This window comes from Coregonus lavaretus (genome assembly GCF_964263955.1).
Source record: "Coregonus lavaretus genome assembly, chromosome: 2".
In the NCBI taxonomy this organism is placed as follows: Eukaryota; Metazoa; Chordata; class Actinopteri; order Salmoniformes; family Salmonidae; genus Coregonus; species Coregonus lavaretus.
Window position 1 is genome coordinate 57,832,723 of NC_139989.1, and position 20,782 is coordinate 57,853,504.

The 20,782-nt window shown below is 47.2% G+C and overlaps 1 protein-coding gene across 1 annotated transcript in view; it reads right to left on the reverse strand.

Moving 5' to 3' along the window:
* Positions 1 to 684: 684 nt before the first annotated feature.
* The window catches only part of LOC311144586 (adenylate cyclase type 9-like), a gene marked incomplete at its 5' end in the record, with an annotated part of 79,859 nt that continues 59,761 nt past the window's right edge, over positions 685 to 20,782 (reverse strand). Inside the window, 9 exons of the mRNA XM_084180618.1 lie at positions 685 to 2,616; positions 2,817 to 2,840; positions 3,191 to 3,333; positions 3,433 to 3,592; positions 3,931 to 4,145; positions 5,120 to 5,222; positions 5,997 to 6,268; positions 6,677 to 6,787; positions 17,744 to 17,937. Of these exons, the coding sequence (XP_084036744.1) occupies positions 885 to 2,616; positions 2,817 to 2,840; positions 3,191 to 3,333; positions 3,433 to 3,592; positions 3,931 to 4,145; positions 5,120 to 5,222; positions 5,997 to 6,268; positions 6,677 to 6,787; positions 17,744 to 17,937 (2,954 nt within the window). The 3' untranslated portion in view covers positions 685 to 884. The remainder of the gene's footprint in view (positions 2,617 to 2,816; positions 2,841 to 3,190; positions 3,334 to 3,432; positions 3,593 to 3,930; positions 4,146 to 5,119; positions 5,223 to 5,996; positions 6,269 to 6,676; positions 6,788 to 17,743; positions 17,938 to 20,782) is intronic.

The window sequence follows — 20,782 nt, forward strand, 5'->3', positions numbered from 1 at the left end:
TTGTGCGAGGCCTGTGCTTTTCTTAGACAATTTAAAGTGATTCACTGTGAAAAGACGACTCCATCTTGCTTCCCTTTGTAACCCATCATTCACTCTTCACTGTGGCATTCCTTATTGCGCTGATTCTTGTAAACTCCTTAATTACAGTAACAAAAACAATGTCATAGCTACACAGAGCAAAGACAACTATAACAAACTGACAGAAACCAAGCTTTTGCCTTAAAATGTACATAAGGTTCACAGTTTTGTAGTATAGAAGTCTTTCCCAGTTTTCTTTTCCCTTTATTGTTTCTTCCTCTTTCATTGTCCAGATCAGCTTGGTCTACACATTATTTTGTGCTAAAGGCACTTAATCAAAAAACATTACAAAAACAAAGGCAGGGGGAAAAAAATGAAGAAAAAAACCACACCAAAAATAAAGACTAAAGATGTTAGTGAGAATCAAGTAGATCATGGGAGGCTATGGGTTTCTATAGCAACATAAGTTCAGTAATAGCGCCCGTCGTACTTTCCACATCTTCTTATTCACTCTTACTGTGATCCATACAGTGCCCACCAGAGACATCGGTTGTGTTCAGTGGGCATGAATCGGAAGAAAACAGACGTAGTATCTGAACTTGTTAAAAAAGAAATGCTCATTTTCACTTACAGTTGCAAGAAGTTTTACAAAAGGTGTGCCCTAATGAACACGACCCTGGAGAAGAATTGACAACAGAGGAGCCAGAAACTGGTTTCTTGCAGTCTGCCATTTTGGTGCTTCCTCCTGTATGCCTTCTCGTCACATATGCTTGTTCCATAATAAGCTTAAACTGGCAGGAACGCAAGAAAGACCGTACTTAAAGGGCTGAAGGCTAATGCAAAAAGCTATCGTAGACATAACAGTCTTAGAGTTTCGTTAGCTCGCCAATAATGTCATCATCGTCCTTCTCCACTTTCTCTTTTTCCACCTCCTTCCGTGACTCAGTTGCTGTGGCATTCTGAGGGGAGAGAGGCTGGAGGGAGGCAGGCGCCACAGGTTTTGGTTGTTGGAGGACGTTTGTTGGAGGAGCTCCAGCTAGACTAGTGACGGGCAGATTTGGTTGTTGGACTTTGGTTGAAGGAGCTTCACCTTTATTAGTGATGGGCAGATTTGGTTGTTGGACTGTCAAAAGAGCTCCAGTTAGACTAGTGACGGGCAGATTTGATTCTTGGACGTTGGTTGAAGGAGCTTCACCTTTATTAGTGATGGGAAGAATTGGTTGTTGGACATTTGTCGATGTTTGAGGAGCACCTGCTAGACTAGTGATGGGCAGATTTGGTTGTTGGACTTTTGTGGAAGGAGATCCACCTAAACTAATGATGGGCAGAGTGGGTTGTTGGACTTTCAAAGTAGCTCCAGCTTGACTAGTGATAGGCAGGGAGGCTAGACCAACGTAGGACGAGGAGGAGGAGGAGCGTCTGGCTGTGATGGTCTCTGTAGTAGTAGGGCTACAGTAGTATTGTTCCCGGCTGTCTGGCCTATCTCCAGCCTCCACCATCCCCCTCTCAGGCCGCAGCAGACCCGTGGACACCCTAGGGCTGTGCGAGGGACTGGTGGTACTGGGTACACCAGCCATGGAGCTAGGCACCATATTAGAGAGCTCATCCGTTGGCGAGCGCCCGATACTCCCGTCCACCTGCACCCGGATCTCTGGCGATACGGAGAGCAGGTACTGAGGCACAGGGGCACCGCTGTCCGCACTCTTGGGGAACAGAAAGGTCTTCATTTGACCTTTGCCCTTGACATTGACTGTGCCGCGGTAGTCGAAGTTGTAGTCCATGGCACTGAGCGCGCAGTAGCTCTCCTCGCTCACCTGCACGCGGCACTCCACGCCCGTGGTGTCCATGCGACTGGCGATGTTCACCGTGTCGCCCCAGATGTCGTAGAGCAGCTTAGTGGTTCCGATCACCCCCGCGGTCAAAGGACCATGGTTGAACCCAATGCGCAACTTGAACTTGAAGCCCAGCATGTTCTTGTTGAAGTCGTCCACCACGCGCATCATCTCCAGTGCGAAGTCAAACAGCGCCCGCAGGTGGCCGTGCGGGTGCGGCGCCTCGGCGCACTGCTGCGCGTTCAGCCCGGCCGCCGCCATGTACGTGGCGCCGATGGTCTTGATCTTCTCGATGTTGTTGAAGGGCGGCTCGCGAAGCAGCTCATCAAAGTCACCGATGAGCTCGTTGAGCACGCGGTAGCACTCCTTGCCGCCCTCGTAACTCTCCTCGTAGAACTCGCTAAAGTTCACGATACTGGCAAAAATCACGCCAACGTTACCATGGTTTTTGGAGTAACTCTGGGTCACTTTGAGCTGCTCTGCCACGTGGATGGGGATGATGTTCCTAAGCAACCAATCGGCTTGGTCCCTCATGTTCTGGATCTTGATGCGGTGCTGGTCGGCCTCCACGTTGCCGTGGTAATGGAGGCGGTAGCTGACCTCGAACTCGCGATTGAGGAACCAGACGAGCAGCAGAAGCAGGAAGAAGGCCACTCCCACCTCGGGGCCCAGCAGGTCCTGGGGGCGGGGCACGGGGTCAGCGGCGGGCTCAGGCTGACCATGCACAACACTGCTGTGGTTACTGTTGTTGGTGGCGTCACCAGACCTGGAGGAGAGAGAAAGGGAGGGAGAAACAAGGAAGGAGAGAAGAAAGGAGGGATGGAGAGATGGAAGGAGGGATGGCGAAAAAGAGAGGGAAGAAGTTAAGGAAAATAGATATATTTAAAATCTGAGAATACAGCATGGCCATCCAATGATACATTGTGAATGCATCAATAGTTGTATTGGTAACTTCATTCTACTCACCAAAATAACATACTGTTGGCAGAACTGGAAGACAGAGGAGACAAAAACATGGGACACGGTCGGATGAGATTAATTGAGTTCACAACAAATTAAATTACACAGTGTCAGCACAAAGGATGACATTGTGGTAATATTGTATACAATATCCTATCGAACCTCAGTGAGTGCATTGGTAGTGGATTAAATGGGCAATATACAAATTTGAGGGTGGTTACATTTCTCCAGCCCCGTTCCTCAGTTGTTTCCCAAAACAGTGACAGGGTGTCCGTGTTGTTATTGTTTGAACTGCAGATGCCCCTTTAAGGTCCTTTCCGACCAACAAAAAGGGCCATAAATGTGTTAAAAAAGATATAATTCATTATAATGTGTCTGACCTGCAGGGTGGGCTGAAGAGCAGGACGAGCAGCACCATTCCCACCACGGTAGCCATGGCCGAGCGCATCCAGCAGCTCAGCTGGCAGAAGTTACAGTACTGGATGATGGCAATGATCACTGCACAGCAGGTGAGCATGGTGAACTGGGAGACACAGATAGAGACACAGGAAGGAACAATCGTTAGCATTGTCAAACTCTGGAGGAAATGACCGGGGCAAATTAACAGAATAGACACGCTCACCTGTATGGAGAGGTGCATGTCACAGGTGACGTGTGAGAAGACGGACACAGTGGGCAGGGACACCAGCACGGCCCCTATCAGGTGACGGGGGACCCAGCCAGAGATGGCCCTCAGCAGGGTCCTAGTGCAGCTCATCACGCTGTCCAGGTAGAAGGCCATCCTGGGAGAGGAGGAGAGGAGGTTAGCTCAGAGAGGGCTGATAGACAGTATGTGTACAGTAATCCAACCCCATTGAAAAACAGACTAATAGCCTCCCCTTTTCCCCCCCATCTTCAAACCTCACCCCACTTAGTTCTCTCCCTTTCACCATCCTCCCCCTCTTCCTCTCCTCCCCAGTTCCTCCCCACCCCTCATATCCCTCTCCTCATCCCCTTTCCTCTCTTCTCCCTCCTCCTTCCATCCCTCCCAACTTCTTCCCCCTTTTCCCTCCTCCTCCTCCTCCTCCTCCTCCTCCCCATCCCCCTCTCCACCTCTCCTTCTCTCCCCCACCAGTCTTACCGTATAGACAGCACCATCGCCAGGGCCTCCAGCAGGGCGGCCACGGCAGCCAGGGCGAGGGCCGGGGCAGGCAGGGGGGCCTTAGGGAGGGAGAGCAGGGGCCGGAGGAGGCAGGCCAGGGAGAGGGCCAGGAACACAGAGCAGCACAGGACCATGTCCAGGAAAGAGCTGAAGGTAGGACTGGCAAAGGTCTGCACCGCCGCCTGGGTCTCCACCTGGGGACGGGAGGGAATAGAAGAGAATAAATACTTTGTCATTTTTCAATGGAAATTGATTGATTTGCTGTCACAATAGCCAACCTCATACACACACAAAGACACACAAGGCTGGGAGCAGCACAGCGTTAGCCGCAGAGCACTGCCAGAGCAATTGTAGGAGTTAAGTGCCTTGCTAAAGGCACAATGGCAATGAATGGTACCTGGGTCTGGTTGCAAAGAGTAAAGAAATAAAGAGAGGGAATGATTGGAAAGGGTAAAAGAGAGAGAGCAAAGGAAAGGAACAGATGATAAGAAAAATAACAAAGGTTGCGGGAGAGAATAGAGAAGCATGAGGAATGGAAGTCTTAAAAAAACTATTGTGATTAAGTCGTAAGTATGAAACTGAATTGGCCTCCTGTAGCTCAGTTGGTAGAGCATGGCACTTGCATCGCCAGGGTTGTGGGTTCGATTCCCACGGGGGGCCAGTATAAAAAATGTATGCACTCACTAACTGTAAGTCGCTCTGGATAAGAGCGTCTGCTAAATGACTAAAATGTAAATATAAACTAAACATTATCCAGACGTGAAGTTGAACATGCAGTTCCCCCACTTTATCAGCAGAGGGCTTCACAAACCAAGAGGACATTCCTATTGAGGTCCTGCAGTGATTTCCCTGCCTTTGCCGCAGTCCTGACAGGCCATACATAGTGCAGTGCTTACAGGTTACTCAGAGAACACACACACAGAGAGCTAGACAGACATGAAGAAAAGCAGGGTGAAACGGATAGGGAGTCAGAGGGACAGACAAGAAAAGACAAACCAGGTCTAGTCTAGTAGACAGAGAGAAGTAGTGAGACATTAGAAAGACAAAATAAGAGGAATAGAGACAGACAGACAGAGTAATAGATAGGGGACAGACAGACCAAAGAAGGGGGGGAATTGTTGACAGGGAGAGGCAGATAGCGAGAGAGACAGAAAAGAGGGATACACACCTCTTCCTGGTAGCTGGTCCTGTAGGCAGACTCCAGGGTTCTGTCCAGGAAGGTGTGGCTCAGCTTGTTGATGGGAGGCTTGAAGAAGTAGTCCTTCATCAGACTGGGAGATGGACAGATCAACAGACGTCAGTCAGTCAGTGTAGAGAAGACAGACTCGGGGGAGAGAGTTACACCAACCTATCATACCACCAGGGCCGTCCGTGTTCATTAGGCACCAAACGATTTGCAATGGAAAATGAAAATGAGCTTTTCTTATTGGACAAGTCCAGATAGTCCGTCACCTGTATCATGTCTGTTTTTGTCCGTTTGGTGCTTAATGAACACGACCCAGGGGCTTATTCAGTGGGCAGAAGCGTAAGGATCACTACAAACAAAATAGCATGGAGCAGATCATACCGCAGTGTTTGTTCTATATAGGATTGCAAAACTCTGGTAACTTTCTCTAAATTCCATTTTAAAAAAATATATATATATATATTTTTATCCCAGCTGGAGAATTCCCAGAATCAGGGGGGAATAAGCAGGAAATCCAGATCCTCCAACCACGATTTCTGGAAAATTGGGAATTTTAGGGAAAGCTACGGAATTTTTGGAACCTTAGTTCTATAGTTTACATTGTAAATAGACACACTGTACCAAAACAGACATCGATTCCACATGAAAGATACGTGTGGGTCTACTTCTTACATAACAGTTCTACCTTCAGCGTTCAGAATCTTATCCTTGGATTTCCTTAGCCTGGTTTCAGATCTATTTGTGCTATCCTGCCAACTCCCCAAAAAGCTCCACCAGATCCATCAAGCCCGGTTTCAGATCAGTTTGTGTGATCTGGGACCAGGCTAACATCCATCCATCCATCCATCCATCCATCCACCTGTCCTCCTTGATAACATCCACAAAGTGAGCGTCGCTCCTCTCTCTGAAGTTCTTCGAGCGCAGGGGGATGAGGGCAGAGTGGTCCATGCCCATCCCCATGGCCCCTCCACCCCACTTCTTCTCCTTCTCCTGTAGCATCTCACTCAGGGACGTCTGGCTGTTGGTCAGGGGATCCTCCAGCCTGGGGCTCAGCAGACCGTTCAGGGCCTTGGGGCTGCGGCCAACGGGGCCTACAGGGGCCTGGGAGGGACATTTGAGAGATGAGGTGTCCTGGTGGAGTTGAGAGGAGAGAAGCTGGTGAGAAGCTGTGTGATGTTGATTGATTGTGTGTGTGTGTGTGTGTGTGCGTGCGTATTGAAACGAAGAGAGGAGAGTGAGAAGTGTTAGACCTGAGGTCTTGGATAAGAGTGATTAATGACATAGTTAGTGAAGCCAAATTATTCAAAACATTTCCGTTTGGCTAGGTTCTATAAAGTGATGTCAGGCTTGTTCTTGTCATGTCATTCCATCATGTATAGTATAGCGATATAAATATGACTTAAGAAATACAATGTGATAACACTAGCCTATTTTGATAAACTGGGGTTAGATTTAAGTGAAGTCAGGTTGGGATTAGTAAAGGTCACAGCCAGGTTCAAAGGTCAAACGTTCACTAGAGTGAGGTAAGGTGAGGCAAACCTTGCTGCGATTGGTCGTGTGGTCGTCATGGCAACCGTTCTGCACCATGCCCTCCTCCAGAACCTGATCCTCCTCTGGTACTACAGCCACACTGCAGGAGAGACAGGGAGACTGGAGAGAAGGAGAGAGCGAAAGAGAGGGATTTGTCTATTTATATCATTTATATCGTTTTTCAATCCAAGTATTGACAAATTCTCATACTGTAGTTTACACACAGCCCATTCACTCTTGTGTTGTGTGTGGTTGGTGTGCTTAGCCTAAGTATTGATTGGGTGCATCAACCACACACACACAAAAACCATTTTATTTTTCTTAATTCACTAACACGCAAACATTATTTTTTTCACAGATGCCCACACACTCTTACACTCTCTCTCTCTCTCTCTCACACACACACACACACACACACACACACACACACACACACACACACACACACACACACACACACACACACACACACACTTCGATTTCTATATTTGCTTGTTAACCTCCACTCTACCCAAATTATATACATATATATATATACACACATTTATGATATGAGATCATTAGCAATTCGTTCCTGGAATATCCAGGGCTTGTACTCTTCTAGCTTAGGTCTTAAAACCACAAACCCAGATATTCTTAACAATACCAAAGTCTTGACATAATAATGATTCTAGAAACATAGTGTCATAGATACTCAATGTCCTCCAGGCTATAGGGAAATGTTACTTCCATCATTCAAACATAAAAACATAAAACAGAGCAGTAACTCGGGAGGATTGATCATATGGTATAAACGGGACCTTTCACTAAACCAGATCAAAAAGGGTAACACCCACATTTGGTTCAAACTCAACAAAAGCACAATCATTACTAATAATTATATATAGACACATATATACAGTGGGGAAAAAAAGTATTTAGTCAGCCACCAATTGTGCAAGTTCTCCCACTTAAAAAGATGAGAGAGGCCTGTAATTTTCATCATAGGTACACGTCAACTATGACAGACAAAATGAGATTTTTTTTTCCAGAAAATCACATTGTAGGATTTTTAATGAATTTATTTGCAAATCATGGTGGAAAATAAGTATTTGGTCAATAACAAAAGTTTCTCAATACTTTGTTATATACATTTTACATTTACATTTTAGTCATTTAGCAGACGCTCTTATCCAGAGCGACTTACAGTTAGTGAGTGCATACATTATTATTTTTTTTTGTTAAAAAAAATTCATACTGGCCCCCTGTGGGACACGAACCCACAACCCTGGCGCTGCAAACGCCATGCTCTACCAACTGAGCTACATCCCTGCCGGCCATTCCCTCCCATACCCTGGACCAATTGTGCGCCGCCCCATGGGTCTCCCGCTCGCGGCCGGCTACGACAGAGCCTGGATTTGAACCAGGATCTCTAGTGGCACAGCTAGCACTGCGATGCAGTGCCTTAGACCACTGCGCCACTCGGGAGACATATATACCCTTTGTTGGCAATGACACAGGTCAAACGTTTTCTGTAAGTCTTCACAAGGTTTTCACACACTGTTGCTGGTATTTTGGCCCATTCCTCCATGCAGATCTCCTCTAGAGCAGTGATGTTTTGGGGCTGTTGCTGGGCAACACGGACTTTCAACTCCCTCCAAAGATTTTCTATGGGGTTGAGATCTGGAGACTGGCTAGGCCACTCCAGGACCTTGAAATGCTTCTTACGAAGCCACTCCTTCGTTGCCCGGGCGGTGTGTTTGGGATCATTGTCATGCTGAAAGACCCAGCCACGTTTCATCTTCAATGCCCTTGCTGATGGAAGGAGGTTTTCACTCAAAATCTCACGATACATGGCCCCATTCATTCTTTCCTTTACACGGATCAGTCGTCCTGGTCCCTTTGCAGAAAAACAGCCCCAAAGCATGATGTTTCCACCCCCATGCTTCACAGTAGGTATGGTGTTCTTTGGATGCAACTCAGCATTCTTTGTCCTCCAAACACGACGAGTTGAGTTTTTACCCAAAAGTTATATTTTGGTTTCATCTGACCATATGACATTCTCCCAATCCTCTTCTGGATCATCCAAATGCACTCTAGCAAACTTCAGACGGGCCTGGACATGTACTGGCTTAAGCAGGGGGACACGTCTGGCACTGCAGGATTTGAGTCCCTGGCGGCGTAGTGTTTTACTGATGCTAGGCTTTGTTACTTTGGTCCCAGCTCCCCGTGTGGTTCTGGGATTTTTGCTCACCGTTCTTGTGATCATTTTGACCCCACGGGGTGAGATCTTGCGTGGAGCCCCAGATCGAGGGAGATTATCAGTGGTCTTGTATGTCTTCCATTTCCTAATAATTGCTCCCACAGTTGATTTCTTCAAACCAAGCTGCTTACCTATTGCAGATTCAGTCTTCCCAGCCTGGTGCAGGTCTACAATTTTGTTTCTGGTGTCCTTTGACAGCTCTTTGGTCTTGGCCATAGTGGAGTTTGGAGTGTGACTGTTTGAGGTTGTGGACAGGTGTCTTTTATACTGATAACAAGTTCAAACAGGTGCCATTAATACAGGTAACGAGTGGAGGACAGAGGAGCCTCTTAAAGAAGAAGTTACAGGTCTGTGAGAGCCAGAAATCTTGCTTGTTTGTAGGTGACCAAATACTTATTTTCCACCATAATTTGCAAATAAATTCATAAAAAAATCCTACAATGTGATTTTCTGGATTTTTTTTTCTCAATTTGTCTGTCATAGTTGACGTGTACCTATGATACTCACTGGTCCTCAATGATACCTCGGTAAAAAAAATATACATATAGAAAAACCCTTGAATGAGTAGGTGTGTCCAAACTTTTGACTGGTAGTGTATGTAATCTCACACTTGGACCCCTCCACCATTAGTGCTTTCACTGTCAGACAAGACACCATTGTCTGACCACTGCCAAATTCATGTATTTTTGAAAACACTTCCCCACCCAAAGACCACACAAACGGATTAATCGAAATAAAAAGTACAGATGGGCACCTGGCAGCGCAACACACTTCAACACAGCGTTGCACTCCCCAGAAATTACAACCTGTATCAATGATTTCCTTTCGAGTACATTTAGCCCTAACCTACCGGTTTAAATTTTGTAGTAAAAAAAAAAGGTGATCTATTATAAAGCATCAACAAAAGCAAATTTATAATTCTAATTGGAAACCTCAAACAGAGAAATGGATTCATGCCGAATGTAAACAAGGTTTTGTTTATATATATTTATCCAATAGAAAACATTACCAACCACAAGATACAGACTTTCGGCAAGAATATTGTGAAATATTGAAAGAACACAAGCAAAACCTAAGATGTAAGAAATGGAAGCATTTTGAAAACACTCTGAAAGAGATTGAAGAATGATCTAGCCATTCAAAATGGCAACATTTGGAAAGATCATTTTGAAAGTCTCTATTCCATCAGAAGAACTTACTTTAACCCAAATAAATATCCAAGAAAAACTCAGCTCCCTAGAACACACAATTAAAAACAACCAGAACCCAACGGACTACCAAATTACACACGCTGAACTTTCAAAGAAAATACAAAGCCTTAAATCTGGAAAGGCTTGTGGCACTGACAGGAATTAAATGCTTAAACACAGTACTCCTGAGCTACAGGATGCCTTTTTTTTGTTTTACTATTCAACCTGGTTTTTGAGAGTGGCTGCTTCCCTGATACTTGGAACCAGGGGCTCATAACCACAAAATACAAAAAAGGTGATAAATTAGACCCTAATAATTATAGGGGAATGTGTTTGCTATTAACATGGGAAAACTGTTCTGCTGTATTCTAAATGACCGAACACAGACCTTACTTACAAAACATAACGCTCTCAGCAAAAAACTAATTGTCTTTCTACCCAAATACAGAACAACAGACCACATACACACATTACACATGCTAATAAACCAGCATGTTCATCAGAAAAACAGAGGGAAAGTATTTGCATGTTTTGTTGATTTTAAGAATGCTTTTGATTCCATTTGCCATGATGGATTATATTAACAAACCCTCCAAAGTGGTGTTGGGGGTAAAGTATACGACGTCATTAAATCTATTTACGCGAATAACTAATGTAGTATTAAACAATACAATAAAATAATAGTTTTTTGCACAAGAGAGGGGAGTGAGACAAGGGTGTTGTTTAAGTCCAACCCTGTTCAATGTCTACTAGAGGTCTTCACGGATCCACCTGTACCCAAATACCCAAGACCCAGAATTCTAAATAATGTCACGGGTCTGGGTCGGATCTGATATGATTGTCAGGGGTCTCGGGTATGTGTAATTTTAACTGTCTGGTCCGGAAGGGCCCGTACAGATCCGAACGCAAGAGAGAGAGAGAGCGAGAGAGACATTTTATAATTTATGCAACCGCTCTTGCTTTTCACGAGACTGGAGCATGGCGCATGTAGCTTGTTGTTGGCCAATCGTAAGTCATCAATAGGCTACAGTCATAGAACCTCGCTATGTGTGTGGCAAAAGTTAGGAGTTAAAGGAGAAGGATAGGCTACAACGACCAAGAGCCAACAGGTAGGCAGGCTGCTACTTAATGTTCTGAATGGAGTTGTTGTTATTTGTAACTGTAGAATGAGACAGTGCATGCACTGCAGCCTCAGTTAGCCTAGCTAGCTAACGTTTGCTAGCTTAACTAGCGTCTCCCGGTTTGATGCAAACCAAGACAGGTACTAAGTACGTAATCATATTTGATGATAAATAACCTAGCTATGACAGCTATTAGTCTACTATAGCGCGAGTCGGCTTGGTTGGTTGCGGTCTCTGATCTCTCCCTCCCTCCTCCCTGCTCCCCATGTTACTCACTCACAGTACAGCCCCTACCCCACCTGCTAGAGCGGCACCTCTCTCCCTCTTTATAATTTCCCGTTAATAAAGTAGCTTAAAAATGAATTTTCTGCTGCTTCCCTTTGTTAGATCGGACCGGGTCTGGATCTGACTAGGTCTATACAAAATGGGTGTAGTTGTCCTCGGGTCCGTTTGGAACGGGTCTCTATATTTAGAAAATTAATTTATGCATATCGGGTCCGAGTGGGAAAGACTCAGGTCCATTTCGGAACGAGTCCAACTTGTTGAACCTGTGAAGACCTCTAACGTCTACAGTGACAAACTCGCAGTGTTGTTGTACCGACCTGCAGCCCATGGACTCACTGTCAAGGCTGAGGTGTATGTGGTGTGGGAGTCAGGCGCAGGACACCGAAGCTAGTCCAACAAAGTTTACTGGTGAAAAATGCAAGGCAAAGATACAGTAAACGGCCTCAAGAAAACAGAGGCGAGCTATACGCAAACTATGCGTAACGCAATAAACAACGAAACAGAAATACAAAACACGCAGCACTACGGACAGGCGAAAAACAACACACAACCTAACCAATACAACACAGGCAACTTATAGAACACGTAATCAGACACAAACGGACACAGGTGTGACAGACAGACAAAAGCAATCACACATAGAAACATTCAACGGTGGCATCTAGTACTCCGGGGACGACGAACGCCGAAGCCTGCCCGAACCAGGAGGAGGAGCAGTCTCGGCAGAATCCGTGACACTCACCCTCAAAGACGAAGAGGTCAGATTCCTGCTCTATGCAGATTACATTGTCCTGCTGTCACCAACAGAGCAAGGTCTACAGGAGTAACTAGACATTCTATGGGAATACAGCACCAACTGGGCAATCAACCTTCATTTTCATAAAACCAACGTTGTGATTTTCCAGAAAAAGGCCAGGTACAACTACCTGGGACGAAAAATCTGTGCCTCTGTTGGATTTGGTCTGGTAGTGAATGCACTAAAAGAAAAAGCCTGCAATGCTTTTTACTCCATAAAAAGACAATTCTCCAAAATAAATATTCCAATCCAAATCTGGTGCAAAATAATCACTAGTGTCATTTTACCATTTTACCAAAACCCAATAGAAAATCTGCATACAGAATTCTGCAGAATTAACCTAAATATCCAAAAGAAACGACCAAATAATTAGTGTAGAGCGGAACTCGGAAGATTCCCTCTAATTGTTCATATAAAGAAACAGACACTTACATTTTGGCACCAATTCAAATTAAGCCCCAAAACATCCCTCCAATTCAAAGCACAGGAAACCCAAGAGCTGAACCCTATGTCAGCTGTTAAAAACACTAAGCAACCCTATTATCCAAACACACACGGAAATCAATCAGTCAGATTGTTACAGAAATTAAAACCTATTTGAAAAATTGGGAAAATTAAACAAAAACACAGAATAAACTAAATTGCTATTTGGCCCTAAAAAGATGATAGAGATAGTCCGAATATCTCTACGCTTTCAGAGATACAAAACAGAGGCAGATCCTGACTAAATACAAGCTCAGCCACCACCAATTGGCTATAGAAAAAGGGAGACAGGGCCAGGGCGATAGAGGAGAGGTGGAGAGAGGGATGACATAGAAGAGGCTGGGGTAGGCTGAAGGAATGGACAGAGACAGATTGTTCAAGGTACTCTGTAACATCGTGACGCAGACACATGTGTGTACGTGCGCACCCACACAACCTACAGAATTAAAACAGACAGCCAGACGATACTGTGAACACTGGCTCACTTTCAGGCGACACACACAGCCTGATACACATACAGATACACACTCAGCCAAGTCAGGCTCTGAGGACCAGTGAGTGTGTGAGAGGAGTGAGAAGCCCACAGAAAGGACACGGCTTCAAAGAGGCGTCATTAAACCTAGTGAAGTGTGAGTGAGTGAGTGAGAGAGAGAGAGCCAATGAAGTGAAGGTTTGTACCAGTGAAGTGTGTGCGCCCACGTGAAGGGCTTTCTAATGCCTCGCCACATGTGTTACCTCATTAATGCCAAGGACCCGGCAGTTTGCCCGCCAACCTCCTCTCCTCTCCCCTCTTCACTTCTCCTCTCATCCTTCTCATCCGCCTTCCCCTAACGAGACCCCCACGACCAGCACTGATAGATGTAGTGGTGGTACGGGACGCTTACAGTGGGGCTGTGGGGGGCTAATTGGTATCTATAAAGCAAGTATGTGTGTGTACTGTATGACTGAGGAGAGTAGTGACTACTGGATATAGGAATAGCAGCAGAGTAAATATACAGTATCTTGTCTTTGACCTATATGGCGCCTCATTACTCCATCATGACACTAGAACCATCGGGACCAAATAGGATTTACACTAATGTCAACACATTCACCTGGGCCCGTATTCAGAGTAGGAGTGCTGATCTAGGATCAGGTTTGCCTTTTAGATCATAATGAATAAGACTCAGGGGGGACCTGATCCTAGGTCAGCACTCCTACACTTTATGAGTAACAGTAACAGAGTAGAGAATTGTCTCTGTTGGTGAATATTATATTATATGCATTGTGGATAAGCAAGGGTCAGCCAGATGTAGATATCTTGTTAAATTAGGGCCCTGTGTTTTGCACAATTATGTAACATGCCTGGATTTTAACCTTCATTTCAACTTTGATTAACTTTTTAGGTCAGATGGTCCAACACCATCCTCAGACAATTGCTTTCATTTTTGGTGTAATTCTAATTTCTGGATAAGGCTTAAAATACAGAATACAATCTCATGTCACATGACTGCTCAAAACACAGGACCCTACAATTATGTTCTGAAGAGATGTCTACTGGGCTAAACATTTGATCCACTATGACCATTTTTCAAATGAAGTCAAAGTACAGAATGTTAACAACCAAATAATATGGCTATCCATCTTCACAGTAGAAAACCACCAAAAAGGGGAATGAGCAAACACCTGACCCTCATCTCCCCTTTACCCTGCAGTATACTGTCACGATCGTCGAACACAGTGGACCAATGCGCAGCGTGATAAGTGAACATACTTTTATTTAGATTCACCACACGAACAAAACAACAAAACGATAACGTGAAGTCCTTGGTTACAATACAAAACCAACACGGAACAAGATCCCACCATACACTGTGCCAAACAGGCTCCCTAAGTATGGTTCCCAATCAGAGACAACAAGCAACAGCTGATTCTCGTTGCCTCTGATTGAGAACCACCCCGGCCAACATAGATACACATGAACTAGATCCTAACATAGAAACACAAACACATAGAATCTACACACCCTGGCTCAACATATAAGAGTCCCAAAGCCAGGGCGTGACAGTACCCCCCCCCAAAGGCGCGGACTGCGACCGCGCCAAACATAAACCGAACAGGGGAGGGCCGGGTGGGCATTCCTCCTCGGAGGCGGATCCGGCTCCGGGCGTGACCACCACCCTCTAATAACCCCCCCGTAGTGCCCCTGGTCTGGTCCCGCTGGCTGGAGCTGGACTGGACATTGGTGGAGCGGATTGCTTAGGCTCCGGTGTGGAGCAGCTGACCGGTACCTGACCAGGCACCGGTGAACCGGGCACGGGCTGTGCCGGACTGACGACATGCACCCCTGGCTTGGTGCGGGGAGCAGGAACGGGCCGGACCGGGCTGACGATGCGCACCACAGGCTTGGTGCGGGGAGCAGGAATGGACCGGACCGGGCTGACAACGCGCACCCCTGGCTTGGTGCGGGGAGCAGGAACGGGCCGGACCGGGCTGAGGATGCGCACCACAGGCTTGGTGCGGGGAGCAAGAATGGGCCGGACCGGGCTGACGACGCGCACCCCTGGCTTGGTGCGGGGAGCAGGAACGGGCCGGACCGGGCTGGCGACGCGCACCATAGGCTTGGTGCGGGGAGCAGGAACAGGCCGGGCCGGGATGGCGACGCGCACCATAGGCTTGGTGCGGGGAGCAGGAACAGGCCGGGCCGGGCTGGCGACGCGCACCATAGGCTTTGTGCGGGGAGCAGGAACAGGCCGGGCCGGGCTGGCGACGCGCACCATTGGCTTGGTGCGGGGAGCAGGAACAGGCCGGGCCGGGCTGGCGACGCGCACCATTGGCTTGGTGCGAGGGGCAGGAACAGGCCGGGTCGGGCTGGCGACGCGCACCATAGGCTTGGTGCGAGGGGCAGGAACAGGCCGGACCGGGCTGGCGACGCGCATCACAGGCTTGGTGCGAGGGACAGGAACAGGCCGGACCGCACTGGGAACACACACCACTGGCCTTATACGGGGATCAGGAACGGGCCGGACCGGACTGGCAACACACTTCAGTACCTCTCGCCGTGCCTCTACACTTTCCCTCCCTCTAATCACCAATGACTCCCGTAACCCGGTGGCCTTCTCTCCTCGTCCACAAACTCGCCCCTTATCTGCCTCCAGCAGCCCCGTCGTCCATGCCATGTGCCCCCCCCTAAAAATTTATTGGGGTTGCCTCTCGCCTGTCCGACGACGACACTGTTGGCGCCGTACCTCCTCTCTCGCCAAGGCTTTAACCTTTGCCCATGGTCCTCTGCCCTCGAACATGTCCTCCCAGGACCACCATTGGCCCACCTGGGCCATCGCCAACTTCTCCATCTCCTTACCCGGCGTTAGCTCCGAAACACGCTGCTTGGTCCAGTATTGGTGGGATCTTGTTCCGTGTTGGTTTTGTATTGTAACCAAGGACTTCACGTTATCGTTTTGTTGTTTTGTTCGTGTGGTGAATCTAAATAAAAGTATGTTCACTTATCACGCTGCGCATTGGTCCACTGTGTTCGTTGATCGTGACAGAAGATCCCACCAAAACTGGACCAAGCAGCGTGTCCAGGAGCCAACGCCAGAGGTAACTCTAGCGAATATCCACCTCGACTGGGTCAAGCAGCGTGTCCAGGAGCCAACGCCAGAGGTAACTCTAGCGGATATCCACCTCGACTGGGTCAAGCAGTGTGAGGAGGAGAGAGGTTGGACCTGGGAGCAGAGGATGGAGAGTCTGGCGAGAGCCATGGAGGCCATATCCACGGGGGAGAGACAAGCCCAATAAATGTTAAGGGGGGGGGCTCACACTGTGGACGACGGGGCTGCTGGAGGCAGATAAGGGGCGAGTTAGTGGACGAGGAGTGAAGGCCACCGGGTTACGGGAGCCATTGGCGAGTAGAGGGAAGGAAAATGTAGAGGCACGGCGAGAGGTACTGAGGTGTGTTGCCAGTCCGGTCCGGCCCGTTCCTGATCCCCGGGTAAGGCCAGTGGTGTGTGTTCCCAGTGCGGTCCGGCCTGTTCCTGTCCCTCGCACCAAGCCTGTGATGCGCGTCGCCAGCCCGGTCCGGCCTGTTCCTGCCTCTCGCACCAAGCCAATGGTGCGCGTCGCCAGCCCGGCCCGGCCTGTTCCTGCTCCCCGCACCAAGCCAATGGTGCGCGTCGCCAGCCCGGCCCGGCCTGTTCCTGCTCCCCGCACAAAGCCTGGGGTGCGCGTCGTCAGCCTGGTCCGGCCCGTTCCTGCTCCCCGCACCAAGCCTGTGGTGCGCATCGTCAGCCCGGTTCGGCCCGTCCCTGCTCCCCGCACCAAGCCTGTGGTGCGCATCGTCAGTCCGGCACAGCCCGTGCCTGGGTCACCGGTGCCTGGTCAGGTACCGGTCAGCTGCTCCACATCGGAGCCTAAGCAATCCGCTCCACCGATGTCCAGTCCAGCTCCAGCCAGCGGGGCCAGACCGGACCAGGGGCGCTACGGGGGAATTGTTGGAGGGTGGTGGTCAAGCCCGGAGCCGGAACCGCCTCCGAGGAGGAATGCCCACCCGGCCCTCCCCTGTTCGGTTTATGTTTGGCGCGGTCACAGTCCGCGCCTTTGGGGGGGGGGGGGGGTACTGTCACGCCCTGGCTCTGGGACTCTGTTATGTTGAGCCAGGGTGTGTAGTTTCTATGTATTTGTGTTCTAGGTTCGTTATCTAGCTCATGTGTTTCTATGTTGGCCGGGGTGGTTCTCAATCAGAGGCAACGAGTGTCAGCTGTTGCTTGTTGTCTCTGATTGGGAACCATACTTAGGCAACCTGTTTTCCACAGTGTTTTGTGGGATCTTGTTCCGTGTAAGGTTTGTGTCTGTTACCTAGGACTTCACGTATCGTTTTGTTGTTTTGTTTCGTGTGGTGAATCAAATTAAAAGTATGTTCACTCATCACGCTGCGCATTGGTCCACTTCCTCCAACGATCGTGACATATACCATGTCCTCACCTTGGCCCTGTCGGGAGCCCCTTCCTGGGGTAGGCCGCAGGCTGAGGGGGCTCTGGGGGGTCCATCTGGGGTGTGGGCACGGGGTGTGGGACAGCGGGTGTCCCCCCCAGGCTCCAGGCCAGCCAGGCGAAGCTGGGAACAGCTACAGTGGCACGGCTCCACCTTCCTCCCTGAGATCAGGTAGGTCTTCAATCCTGAAGGAGCCAGAACACAGAGATAGATGTCAGTGACAGAGACTCTTATCAACACACATACTGTAAAACGTAGAAGAAAAGTGCCTTTTATGTGAAGAAAATGTGGCTTCATTTACATTTTATTTTCTCAACTTACAGATCTAAGCGACAATAAGGCCTTCAGAGTTTCTGTAACTACACAGGGGCGCAACTTTCACTGGGGACGGGGTCATGACCCTCTAATATGCTTCTCTGCTAAATTCTGAGTAAAAGATTGAAAGGAATGTGAGTCTTATTCAGTACATTTAGTCATTGCTTGCTTTTCTAAAGTTTACCAACCATGCCAGCAGCCATGTCAGCTAAGATAGTTAGACAAGCTAGCTACTCTCACTTGATTGGTAGCTAGTAATGAGGATGGGAGATTTGGAACCTACTGTATCTGGGCTAGCTAAAGCCAACTTCATTAAATTGTAGTATTACAGAGATTTTTTTTTACATTTAACCAAAAAATTAAATGGCTGGCTTTAGTTGACTGATGTAGCTGGCAAGGTAACTGCGGTCTGACTTAACAGAAGAAAAATAATTAAACTGGTGTTTATTCCCAGTGCTGAGCTAGTAGGATAATCTCTACAAGCAGACTATGACCAACCCCATGTACACACAAACAGCATGGGCAGTTTGAAACCCACAGAAGGGTCACATCACATAAACCTGGTATACAGTTACGATCTGGTCGTTAGGTAGTTTTGCGACGGAAAACAAAAAATGAGCATTTCTTATTGGACAAGCTTAGGTAGTTAATGTCTGTTTCAGTCTGTTTTCTTCTGTTTGGTGCCTAATGAACAGAACCCAGTTGAACTCCCCTGGCCTCATGATTCTCTCTTGCTCTCCAAGCTTGGTTGAAACCAGCTGAGGCTGCCACAAGTATTTGCACATAACACTGCATGGTGATTGAGAGAGGAAACAACAGCGACCACAGTGTAGGGTATCCAATCAAAGCTCATTATTTGACCAATGGGTAAATAATATGTTAATTATGTAGATAATCCTCTAAGAAAACCAATGGTCCAAACCTCATGTCTCTATCAAAATCCGTTCAAATTTTATTTGAGTTTTTACCTTTGTAGGACGGTCAAAATTAGGGCGACTAAATCAATGGAGGCCAGAGAAAAAAAGTGGTCATAAATCAGGAAAATAGTTTCAGGTCAGCTAGGCTGGATGCTGTGCGAGTTTTAAGGCTACCGGACCGGCTTACCATTGAACTTGTCATCTTTCTTCTCAAATCCAGAGGACATAAAACAATATAGAGGTCAGATAGATATTGATTTTGAGACATAACATATACACTGAACAAAAATATAAACACAACATGTAAAGTGTTGGTCCCATGTTTCATGAGCTGAAATAAAAGATCCCATACATTTTCCATATGCACAAAAAGCTTATTTCTCTCAAATTGTGCACAAATTTGTTTACATCTCTGTTAGTGAGCATTTCTCATTTGCCAAGATAATTCACCTGACAGGTGTGGCATATCAAGATGCTGATCTTGTGCTGGTAACAATAAAAGGCCACTCTAAAATGTGCAGTCATCCGTCCAGAGTCTTGACCTGACTGCAGTTCGACATCGTAACAGACTTCAGTGGGCAAATGCTCACCTTCGATGGCCACTGGCATGCTGGAGAAGTGTGCTCTTCACAGATTAATCCTGGTTTCAACTGTATTGGGTAGATGGCAGACAGCGTTTATGGTGTCTTGTGGGCGAGTGGTTTGCTGATGTAAATGTTGTGAACAGAGTGCCCCATGGTGGCGGTGGTATGGGCATAAGCTACGGACAACAAACACAATTGCATTTTATCGATGGCAATTTGAATGCACAGAGATACCGTGACGAGATCCTGAGGCCCATTGTCATGCCATTCATCCACCACCATCACCTCATGTTTCAGCATGATAATGCACGGCCCCATGTCGTAAGGATCTGTACACAATTCCTGGAAGCTGAAAATGTCCCAGTTCTTCCATGCATAGTCACCAGACACGTCACCCATTGAGCATGTTTGGGATGCTATGGATCGACGTGTACGACAGCGTGTTCCAGTTCCCGCCAATATCCAGCAACTTCGCACAGCCATTGAAGAGGAGTGGAACAACATTCCACAGGCCACAATCAACAGCCTGCTCAACCTTATGCGAAGAAGATGTGTCGTGCTGCATGAGGCAAATGGTGGTCACACCAGATACTGATTGGTTTTCTGATCCACGCCCCTACTTTTTTTTAAGGTACCTGTGTCCAACAGATGCATATCTCTATTCCCAGTCATGTGAAATCCATAGATTAACGCCAAATTAATTTATTTCAATTGACTGATTTCCTTATATGAACTGTAACTCAGTAAAATCTTTGAAATTGTTGTATGTTGCGTTTATATTTGAGTTCAGTGTAGTATTTTAATATACGCTGTTCATATTACTGTGAAGTTCCTGTACTTTCTCGAAGACTTCTCACAAAAACAAGCGCATCTCTGTGAAATGTCAACGGAGCACTGTCGAATCCTTTTACATTTAATTAAACTCGTATCATGCAAATTTTGCTATCTACAACCAGCGGAAACAACTCGGAAGACGACCACAAAATGTAAAATCCTCAAAAGTTTAGGTGATAACGCTGCACCGCTCAGAGCGACAGAGCTCTGTGCTTATTATCAGATGTATTAGGTTACGAAATCGGACTTTTTGGATATAATGTTAATGATATGCTCGAGAAAGACCCCACTGAACGATTCAGAACATGAAGAGTCCCATTTGTCTTGGTAAAATGCATTTTATAACATAAGGAAGTGAAACGTCATCACCAAAGCGGGTT